The sequence below is a fragment of the Triticum urartu genome, chromosome 6A (genome assembly GCF_056163025.1).
Source record: "Triticum urartu cultivar PI428250 chromosome 6A, HENAU_Tu73, whole genome shotgun sequence".
NCBI classification, from domain to species: domain Eukaryota; kingdom Viridiplantae; phylum Streptophyta; class Magnoliopsida; order Poales; family Poaceae; genus Triticum; species Triticum urartu.
In genome coordinates, this window is record NC_141878.1 from 185,848,543 (window position 1) to 185,860,434 (window position 11,892).

Below are 11,892 nucleotides of genomic sequence, written 5' to 3' on the forward strand. Positions count from 1 at the left end.
AGTGTCAACGTGTAGGCAAAGCTGCGATGACGCAGAATGAACTTGTCCGTATGCGCAAGTTGACAAGTGACACGCCATCGGCCCATTCTTTACTCTCTCTCTCTCTCTCTCTGATGCACCAGCAGGTCACTCACACCATATCGCCACTGCCCACTGTTGGGTAGCCCTCGTCTAATCTCCTCATCGGATCAGAAGAATCCCAGCGAACCCAGGGAAAGAAGACTCCCTCCGAGTCCCGTCCGAGACGCAGAGTGCCAGCTCCGACTCCGAGCGGATGGCGTCGCCGCCGGAGGGGGTGGAGCCGGCGGTGATCCACGCGTGGTCGGCGCCGCGCTCCCTCAGCACCAGCCTCATGTATTCCTTCTCCGAGGTGAGAGAGCCTCGCCTCCGCCCCAATCCTCCTCCGCACGCGCGAATCGACCTCTCGCCACTTCCTTATTAGCTCCGCCTGCGAATTCCGAGGGAGAACACGTACGGGAGAGGAGATTAGGGGCGTCCAAACCCAATGCTCGTGTGTTTATTAATGCAACCCGTTTCGCCCTGAATAACACTGCAACTTGTGGCTTATTAATGCAACAAGTAGATTAAGCCGCTTACAGCTAAAAATCGTCACGCCCGCTCTCCCTGTTGGTACACGACATGTCGATTTTTTTTAACTCTCTATCTTTCCTTTTGCCTTGCTCCAGAGGGATGACATGGATGTGCTTGACGAGCCTCTCTACGCTAATTTCCTGCGTGTCACTGGTGTTGACAGGCCCTACCGCCAGGAGCTTCTCTCTAAAATGGTAAGACTTGAACCATGCTTGAGTTGTCTGTTGTTATAGCCATAAATGATTTGCTGCTGTTATTCACCCAAAGCCACAGTGACCTCATGATTTATGTGAGCATACGAATAAGGTCGATTGATCCGGAATCAGGGTTTGGTTTGAGCCAATGAGTTGGTTGAGAAATGGGAAACTGGTTTTTGGTTATACGTACTCCCTCCGTTCCAAATTACTCGTCGCAGAAATGGATGTATCTAGAACTAAAATACATCTAGATACATCCATACCTGCGACAAGTAATTCGGAACGGAGGGAGTACTTTATATAGACTGCACTATCTTTATATGGATTTTCATCCTTCTTTTTCCCTGAAAGACGGCAGGAGCTCTTTATGTAGATGCTACTAATTGAACATATATTAATTTGGTGTCGAGTTATTGTCTGGCTTTAGGACCATTTAAGAGGAAAATTCTCATTGTCTTATTAATCCATTTCCATTTAATGTGGAAAATGCTGTGGTGCACCATATTCCTGTTTACATCTCTTGCATACCGTCAATTCTGATAATACTATGTGAATGCTGCCTTGTGTATAGTTCAGACATTTGAGCATTTCCAGTGCAGGATCCAGATGGCAACAAAGTTGTCAAAGAAGTGATTTTTGGACCAGGAGAGAAAGCATATCGTTACTGCAAGGTGCAACTTCAATTCTTAAAGTGTCAGCGCATACCTCTATAGATTAATTATTACGCCATTATTCATTGCTCTCTTGATTATTTTTCATGTGTAGCACATTGCGAAGCAGCGCCTCCCTAATCTCACAGGTGACCTGATGAAGAAGGGAAAACATTTCATATTAATACGTAACCCTATGAATATCCTGGTATGTGCCCCCCATTTCTCTGTGTAACACTCATGCATGTTCCTAATTTCTTGCTAATTCAGCACGAGCTACTCTTTCCCTATGCTTTGCATATTCGAAACATATAACCTCCTGATAATAGCATTCCATATACCTCAGCCATCATTTGATAAAGTTGTTCCACCATCCTTCCTGGAGCTCGGTGTAGCAGAACTTGTTGCAATATACAGTGAGTTGTGTGAGCTTGGGAGCCCTCCACCTGTGATAGATGCAGATGATCTCCGAAGAGATCCTGAGGTAAATCTGTTATTGGTTGTCTGAATGGTTTTATCTTTGTGGTGATTATCCATCGCACCAAATAATAATATAAATGTATGCATATGATCTGCGGTTACTGTTTGGTAGGTTGCTTGGAAGAATCTGGCATTGAAATCCTCAAGCTATTAGGATATTTACCAAATGGAAAATTTTGAGTTTGTTCATAAATCATCTATTATTATCGTGTAGCAGTGCCTTGAAGGGCCTGATAGTGCAGCTTCAAACTATTAGGATTACTAAACACCGAACTGGTAAATTTGAATTCACTTCAGTTTTTATGGTTTGCAATCATGATGTATGCAGTAGTTTCCATGTTTATTACATTTAAACATTTTAATGCATGAAGGCATTTTAATGGTAATAACATTGCTTCACTGTATAATAACTACATTTGCAAAATGCAATCCAATTCAATGCAGTTTGTTTACCCGTCCAATGCAGGCCGTCTTGAGTGGACTCTGTGAGGACCTGGGTATTCCTTTCCAGCCACAAATGCTCAAGTATGCGGGTTGTGCATAAGAATTAAATAGGTTTCATTGTCCTAGTTTTTCGCTTAGAGCACACATAGTAAGAAGGTGGTGTGCTTTCTTAAACCATTTGGATTGCTTCTAACTTGTAGATGGAAAACTGGCCCAAGGGACTTTGATGGTATTTGGGCCCCCTGGTGGTATGAAAGTGTACATACATCTACGGGCTTCTCGAAATCCCGTCGTTACCCTATGGTAAGCATGCATCAAACGTCTCTCTCTTGATTTCCAGTAATTTATTAGTACTTCTATGCTAGCTAACTTTGCATATTTAGTCAGTCATACTTGTATCAGAAAGGACATACTAAAAAACATGGACACAAAGGCTGCGTTTGACATTGCGATGGATTCTCATAATCACGTTTATCCCACCCGCTTTTCCTATTTGAGAGTTTGTTTGACCTGCTTTCGCCTATTTCCATGTCAAGTTTTCCACAGCAGATTATAAATAAGCACAACACAGAACAGTTCAGCAACCAAAAACTAAGCCTAATAATTATTACCTCTGGCCATAAAGCCTTATTGTAGTTCCTTCAGGTGTACAGAGTAGCCGGTGTATTTATGAGAAGGTTAGGTATTGCATTTAACCCTTTTAATGAATCTCATTCCTTTTAAAAGAAGTTGTCTCTAAGAGCAAGTCCGACAGTCCCCCTATCATGTCTCCTAGACCCAACAAAGGGAAGAAGGTGAGAAAAACGGTGCTTCAGCAGTTCTCCTATCACCTTCCTCATTTCAGGGGCGCCCCTATATCTTGCTCAGGATCGCGTTTGCTGGCTTTCTCGGTGTCCCCTATATTTTTTCTCATCTTTATGATAGATAGGACCAACATATATAATACTCCCTCCATTCCATATTATTTGACGTCCTGGCCTCAAACTCTCTTTTTTTTAATTAATTGACGTCCTAGCGCACTACACTTAGCATTTTCCGCAAGTTTCCAAATTTGCCCCTCACTCTCTCTGGTCACCCCACTTCTCACACATTTCCCCTCCTCTGTTTCCAATTTTGGTGTGCTGGATTCGTTTTTAGGATTAGTAAGGGACAGCAAAGGGATTTTACCACTTTCCTAAATCTGTTCGATGTTTTCCAAAACGTCAATTAATACGGAACGAAGGACGTATATTTATCTAATTAGAGAGTAACATAGGGGATGATATTAGTTGGTTCTCCTGAAACTTGGGCAAAATTTACTGGAGGAATCTTTTTAGAGGAGCGCCTATATGGAGATATAGGGGTGTATTTTAGAAGAGCTGTTGGACTTGCTCTAGTTATCAAGATACAATTGACTTCATCTTGCTTCGATGTGCTTGGCAATTAAAACATGTCTTATTGTTAACATTGACCTTATTTGATTGCAGACTTTTCCATTTGCATTGTATGACCTACTTGAGCAAAGCTTGCCCTTCTACAATATGCTGAAGCGCCAGGTACGGAGAACAACAGGATCCCTGCTGCCACCACCGCCTGATCCTCCTCTTCCTGTACCAGAAAATAAAAAAATTCTTGTTTGGGTTGGAGATGAACTTTTGCCACGTGATAGTGCAAGGGTATGCACTCGTAACTTTTGCTATTTAATCAGCATTGCAACATTAAACTGGTCACACTTGATCAGTTCTCCCAATTCTTTTTTCTAATCATCTGTGATGTAAAGGTTTCAGTGTTTGATTCAGTTGTACAAGGAGGGGATGCTGTGTGGGAAGGATTGCGTATATATGATGGGAAAGTATTCAAACTTGAAGAACACTTGGATAGGTACAGTACTTCTATATTTTATTTGGCTTGCCATATCTTTTCTGCTTATGATCTATGCAGTAACCCTCTTTATTATTCTCTTCTAGATTGTTTGATTCTACAAAAGCTATGGCCTTCAGCAATGTGCCCAGTCGTGATTGGGTAACTACTTCTACTTACATGCTTCCCACTTGTTATTTATAGTATTGCAAGAAAGAACCATGTAGCTGCTTGTTTGGTAGGCATCTTTTTGTTTAGGTTTAAAATACTAATGTGTTTCCCAATTTTCATTTAAGAGGATTGCTGAAGGCTCACTTTGAAGTTTGAACTACTGAACTGAGTGTTTGGTATGCACGTGTTTTAATGCAGATTAAGGATGCAATATTTAAGACTCTTAACGCAAATGGGATGTTCAATAATGCACATATAAGGCTCACTCTCACCCGTGGGAAGAAGGTATTACTATAGATATAGATTCATTACTCATCAGTATTGTCACTTCCACTTTTCTACAGTGTGAGTTTGCAATCTTCTTCCCATGACCTACTTACCCATTTTGTGCACTGCCTGCCTTAACTGTAGGTGACATCTGGAATGAGTCCAACTTTCAATCTATATGGGTGTGTCTTGATTGGTATTCACATTTTGATCCCACTTTTTTTTACTTGATTGTGTTTTTTGTGCTTAAATCTGTACATCATGTTTGTTATTTTCTGGTTTCTGACTAAATTATACTCCCTCCGTTCCTGAATATAAACCTTTTTAGAGATTCCAGTATGGACTACATTCATAGCAAAATGAGTGAATCCACATTCTAAAATATGTCTATATACATCCGCACGTAGTCTGCATTAGAATCTCCAAAAGGTCTTATATTTAGAAGCGGATGGAGTATTATCCTGTTCTGTAATCATCTCTTGTGACTAGCAATCAGTGTTGGCGTGTAAGACCATACGAGTCGATTCACTGAGTTTCATCCAAAATATAATGACTCGTAAATGGTGACTGCCTGGTTGTGGTTTACTGTCGGCATGTTTGCTGTACTTTATTGTTTGAAATGATGTGGGCCGTTATGACTATTTGGTCCAGTCAATTGTCATTGGAAGACTAGGTTGACTTAATAATGGTAAGACCTTATATTTGGTCTTTTTCAGTACTTGCAGAGTGGAAACCACCAGTTTATGATAACTCACATGGGATAAAGTTGGTAACTGCCACCACACGTCGTAATTCTCCAAATGTAAGACTCAGTACCTACTTCTTTACAATTTGGCTTTTGGTTTCTCATCTGTTCTATTTTTGTATGAAGCTTCTTTTATTATCTCTTTATTGTACAAATGTTGACCTTGGTTGTTTCCATGACTTGTTTCAGAGCGTAGATTCGAAGATACATCACAACAATCTTATTAACAACATTCTGGCAAAGGTCATTTATCTTAAGATTTGAAGCTCTAATCTAGCAAGCTCCTTGAATCTTATCTAAAATGAAGGCATTGGAAATTGCAATGGGCCTCAAACACTATTGCTTCTATGCAGATAGAAGGTAATCTTGCACAGGCTGAGGATGCTATCATGCTAGATCAAGATGGTTTTGTATCAGAAACAAATGCAACAAACATAGTACGTGCAATTAGGATCAGTTCAAATAGCTCAATATTCGCCATATGGTTTTCTTAAAGTGCTTGTGCATTAACTGCAGTTTATGGTTAAGAAGGGCATTGTATTGACACCTCATGCGGACTACTGCCTTCCAGGAATTACCCGTGCAACTGTAAGCCTATTCATCTTCCACCTGGAAATAATTGGAGCCAATCTACAGAAGTGGTTCCCACCAATTTGAAATGGCATGTTTTGTTCTGTGCCAATACTGTTTAGCAGTACCCAACTCATATCATGAACCAGTACTTCATACAACTAGATATTCACTGGAAGATTCACATACAAGCAACAAATACATAGTTCGATCCTTTTGATTCTTATCGGTCTAGTAAATGGCGTTCTGGTGCAATATGTCGAATTACTATATAAAGAACACATTTAAGCAAAAGCAAATCTTGAATTCTTGATTAAAAATACCTATATTTACCCAGCCCAGTGGATACGATCTGCTCATGGTAAGACAACATATGGGTTTGATATACTCTTATGAATTATGGCAATCAGATAAACAGTCTTTTCTCACTTTGGTAAACAGAACCCAGTACAATTTGGAGAGGGACCAGTTTCCTCTTTATGGAGACAATGAGATTCTTGAATTATGGACATGCTCTAAACTATCTTTGAAACAAAAAGTAGAATATTCGAAATACTGAAGCGGAAAGTCATCACAATTTTTGTAGCCTTAGCATCTTCCTCTATATGTTCTGCAGCTTCTGCCCAGTTGCCTTATTTGATAGTGGTTTCTGTTCTTTTTTTTTCCGTTTGACATGAATATGCATAAATATTCTTTGCTTGTCTATCGCTAGAAGATGGTTGTCTATTGCTATATTTTGTAGAAGATATGATGAATATGCTTTGCTAAATCATGACATGTATAAAATATGATAAGTTTGCCTACATGCATGGAAGAGGAAATTTATTAGTCGATAGTGCCCATTGCTAGGGTGAACAACTGAACTTACATGGTTCCACAGAAAACTCAATCTTCCTGTTTATTGAAGTTACTAATTAATATTCTGCATATTGAATGAAAATATCAGGTCATGGATCTTGTTGTGAAAGAAAACCTGGTATTACATGAACGGCGAATTAGTCTATCTGAATTTCATGCTGCAGATGAGGTTAGATATTTTATGTCATGGACATTTTCATCTTGTCCTTCTACTGAGGTTTTTTGCTTCGCAACTGTATAATATCCTTTATACTGAAATGTGCACTTATCTACTAAACTAAACAAGATAAATAGCAGAAGTATGTTTTAAACTACTAAGCATTTTTCTTTTGAGAAAACGCAAAGGTTTGCGTCTCTATGCATTGATAGAAAAAGAATGTTAGGGCATCTCCAACGCGGACAGCGGGTGGGGTGGAGGCCATCCAAGAGGAGTCACCTAATATAAAGCGGATACAGATTTTTCATTGATTTCAGGGTTACAGTTTACATAGCAAAAGATCCCTAGAACAACTAAAAAAACAACTATTCTAATCTACCCCCTGTAAGAGGTGAGGTTGAGGAACCCCGTGCCGGATGGTCTGGTCTCGTCGTCGTTGGCGGCCAGCGCGGACGAGGCGGAGCTGACGACGATGTCAAAGAGGCCATCCAAATTTGTGTGGCCTTGTTGACGACGATGCCAAAGAGGCGGAGCACGGACAGCGGGCAGGGCGGAGGCCATCTATGGAGGCATCGTCATCATGCTGCTCCGGCATGAACGAGGCAGGCATCGTTGCCATCTTGTTCTGGTGCGTTCTTGTCCTCCGTCTCCAGCTCCTCGAAGAGGCAGTCGTGCTCCGCCTTGTTGACGCGAAAAGAATTTAGCGAAGGCCGCCATGAAGTCAGCCTTCACCGTCCCCCAACATGATTGGAGGGACTCCGCAGTGAAACCATTGGGCCCTGGTGCCTTCTCCCAAGAGAGCTGCGCACAACCTCCCAAGTCTCTTCCTCGGTAAGTGGCGCCTCAAGGTCAGCAAAGTCCTCCACCCGAGAACCAAAGAAATCAAGATCCCGGGACAACTCACGCTCCTCTGAGGAACCCAGAGGGAGAGGAAGCGATCAAACGCAGCTTGAGCCATGGCTGCATGGTCAAAAACCACCGCACCATCAACCTGTAGATTGTGGATCACGTTCTTCCGCTTCCGATACGAGGCATGCAGGTGGAAGAACACCGTGTTGGGGTCACCCTCCCTAACCCAGGCGATCTTGGCCCACTGGCAAGCCATGGTGTGCTCGAGGGAAGCCAAGCCCAAGTAGGCATGCTTGAGGCAGGCTTGAAGCTGGCACTCCGTAGCGGAGAGAAACGGGACTCTGCTGCCACATCAAACCGAAAAATGAGCTCGCAAGCCATCATGAGCTGCACCCGGACGCAGCCCACCTTCTTAGGCTGGTCATAGTGGGAGTAACTTAGCTTGTAACATAACGTACCCCAAGGCAAAATGAGTCTACATCTAAATAAATGAAGGCTTGCATGATACCACATATATGTTACTACCCACTATGAAGGTAGTAACACAGACTAGTAACATATTACTAGTCTAAGTTACTTCCCACTATGACTAGCCTTATAGCTCCAACTCATCAGCTGGCAAGCCGTGGATTTGAGTCTAGCCGTAATGCGATGATAGGGGTCCGGCTCCCCGAGAGCCACAGTCCAGGCTGTGGCCACCATCTCCCCTAATCCATCCATCTTAGTCCAGAACCGCTTGAACTAGAATCGGCGGTGGCCCACAGGCGGTGCCGAAAAGTCGAGGAGTAAAGGACAGTGGTCGGATATCACAGTGGGGAGACACTACAACCAGCAGTTTGGGAGGAGGTCCTCCCAATCTATTGTGTAGAACACCTTGTCGAGCTTCACCAAGGTGGGGGCACCACACTCATTCAACCAAGTGTAGCTCCTTGAGCTTGCAGTATTTAGGAAGCGTCTAAACCTTCCCATCATGTGACTGTGCAGGTAGTCATTGCTCTTGTCTTCGTCATGGTAAATCATGTTGATATCACCGCAAACAACCTAGGGACCTGGCCGGGTAAATCACCCATCTCGCAGCTCGGCAAGGAAAACAATCCTCTCTGTGTCCTCCTGTGGTCCGTAGACACAAGTCAACCACCAAGAACCTCCCCTCGAAGGGGGAGACCAAAACCGAGACGCTTTGTCGCCCAGGTGGACATTGCACAGCTTAACTGTGCGACCTATCCACGCAACTATAATAATCCCCCATGAGTGTCAGTAGCCAGCAAGCAGAATAATCATCAAAATCCGCGCCAAAGTCTTCCATAACTATAGTAGGGGTTACAACTGCCAACTTAGTCTCCTGCAAACAGACAATGGAAGTGCCTGTTGAACTGACGAGGCTCCGAACACCCATACACCGAGCTCGATTATTGAGCCTGCGCACATTCCACACTAACATCTTAGGTTCGTGTAACATTGGGACGATGTGGACACACGAGAGATGAGGTTAGTATGGTCAGACCTCAATGACAATGAGGCTACCGCCCACCAGCCAAACATGTCGAACGAGAACTTTGAGGCGGCAGACATTTGTTATCAAGTTTTGAAGTTCGACCACTTCTAAGTTAGCAATTACTAAGCATTTTAAGATTTTGAAATTGCTTATTTTCCTTTTTGTGCAGGTTTTACTTTCCTCTTTAATGTTAATAAATCTAAATGATGCTATAGCTATAGTTATAGTTATAAGTTTCAGTTACATGACATATGCGTGTGTAGAATAAATCGTGCAAATTTGGCTGTTTCTTTTAGAAGAACTTCAAAATTAACACCTCTCCTTTTTTATGAACTAACATAATAAGGCAGGCTGCATACTTTCAACTACTACAGTAAGTTAAAATACACTATTTATTGCCCTGGTAATGTGGTTTTTCACATGCAGGTGTGGACAACCGGAACAATGGGTGAAATTACACCGGTGAGCTGACTTTTTTGCACTATATGGTCATGTTTTTCTATCCATTTCTGTACTGCCACCATGTTGGAGTTAATATTGTTATGGCTTGGACAAGAAGATGCAAGACATCTCTAGTATGGCAGTGAGCGTAGTCAAAAAGAAAATTGACTGCTACTCCCCCCGTTCCTAAATATTTGTCTTTTTAGAGGTTTCAAATGGACTACCACATATGGATGTATATAGACATATTTTAGAGTGTAGATTCACTCATTTTGCTCCGTATGTAGTCACTTGTTGAAATCTCTAGAAAGACAAATATTTAGGAACGGAGGGAGTAGTTGTTTAGTGAGTAAGAAAGAGCTGCAGCAAGTAGTAGTAAAAGCAAAGTTTAATACGCAAGGAAGCTACTCCATCCGTCTCGGTGCATAGGGCATGCGCGTAGTTGTAGGTCATCAATTTGACTAACTAATAATGTGCTATATGTCATCAAAAGCATATCACTGGATACATATGCGAATGTAGTTTCTAAATATATTTTTTGTTACATATAATACAAATATAGCTAGTTAAATTGATGATACATGCCCTATGCACAGGGAGTAGCTAGGCATGAGTAGTGTCCAGTTCGATACTGTAGCATGGTGGTGTCTGAACAACGCTGTATAAACCTCTATATAAGGAGGGGCACCCCATATGGAGAGAATCTAAGTAGCAAGCCAAGATAGAGTGCAGCGTTTTATAGGACGGGCTCCAGGGAGCTCTCTTTTTTTAACAAAATATATTTAAAAGTTTCAGAAAAAAATCTTTTTTTTTCTACAAATGCGTATACATGTTCTCTAAGTATATGTATATTTTCATAAAATAATACGGTTATTTGCAAGTTACGCAAGACACAAAAATCTGGCCCAAATACAACAAAGCAAAAGCCCATTTCAATCTATGTATTTGTCTTTTTTGTGTACATCACATATGAACATATGTGTTCATGAAAATTTTGTATGTATACACTACACATATATTTGTGTATAATTTTTTTCAGATTTCTTTGAGGTGTAGAAAATGTTTTTAAGCTGAAAAAAAGGGACTCCCTAAACCCCGGCCACCAAATGCACTTTTCGGCCAAGATGTAGTAGCAAGCCTTTGTGTCAGGATGTAGCACATATGTACGTGTGTCATGCATGTGCGTATAAGAGAAGTGCGTGTAAGGATGTAGCCTCACAGCATGTGTTGCTGATGAGCATCATGTGAGACAATGCATTTGTTGCTCAGGCAGGTCTCTTCCCTGCCTTCCCATCTGTTCTACCTGGTCATGTGGGTGTGTGGGTGTGTCCACCAACAATAAGCTGAGAGATTGAGGAAGGGCCGCGCCCAACATTTGGTATAGGTTGTGACCAATACCCCAGTGATTTGTTTAATTTTGAAATGAGTACAGATTAGGCAACATTTCAATGCGACTTCTATGAACAGATCAAATGATCAAAATTTCCCCGTGATGTGTTATGCAACTCATGGTTTGGGCATCCTAGTTTGTTTTACAGGAACTGTCCTGTTCAAGGAAAAGTATTTTATGATTCTAATTAGATGGCCACTATTCTGATTTGCAATAGGTTGTGATGATTGACGGGCGTGAAATTGGTGATGGGAAAATCGGTCTGGTCACAAGACAAATCCAGAGCGCATACAAAGTCCTGACAGCAGGGTTGGGAGTACCAATTCCCAGGAATGCGGAGGCATAATCATTTGCGCAGACATTCTTCTCTTCCTTTTGAAAAGGAGAAGGCACCTATTATCTATGGACAAACTTTCAGGGTTCAGTTTCGAGTAATGATAATAAATACCCCTCCATCCGGAATTACTTGTCGTAGAAATGGGTAAAAATGAACGTATCTAGAACTAAAAATACGTTTAGATACATCTATTTCTCCGACAGGTATTTCCGGATGGAGGGAGTAGTAGCTAGCGTTCAAAGAAGCACCCAGTGAAAGTGGCACACCGGACAGAAAACTGAGTATTCGAAAAATACTGGCTGGGTCTGTGAATTCATGATTTACTGTGTGCCTGTGTGCGCCGAACCTGTGGCTGATCCTGGACACAGAACAGAAAATAGAATATTATATGCGGTTTTATTTTCTGCTTGA

At 41.8% G+C, this 11,892-nt stretch overlaps 1 protein-coding gene across 1 annotated transcript; it reads left to right on the forward strand.

The window, feature by feature from the left end:
- The first annotated feature begins 94 nt into the window (after nucleotides 1-94).
- LOC125512129 (branched-chain-amino-acid aminotransferase-like protein 1) lies at nucleotides 95-11,892 on the forward strand. The gene is made up of 19 exons (XM_048677204.2): nucleotides 95-370; nucleotides 687-785; nucleotides 1,388-1,459; nucleotides 1,554-1,646; nucleotides 1,785-1,922; nucleotides 2,385-2,443; nucleotides 2,563-2,665; nucleotides 3,829-4,017; nucleotides 4,122-4,222; nucleotides 4,309-4,363; nucleotides 4,571-4,657; nucleotides 4,784-4,835; nucleotides 5,356-5,441; nucleotides 5,574-5,627; nucleotides 5,738-5,821; nucleotides 5,901-5,972; nucleotides 6,901-6,981; nucleotides 9,740-9,775; nucleotides 11,362-11,892. Exons 1-19 carry the CDS (start codon nucleotides 275-277, stop codon nucleotides 11,488-11,490), a joined length of 1,686 nt encoding a protein of 561 aa, XP_048533161.2. The 5' UTR covers nucleotides 95-274; the 3' UTR covers nucleotides 11,491-11,892.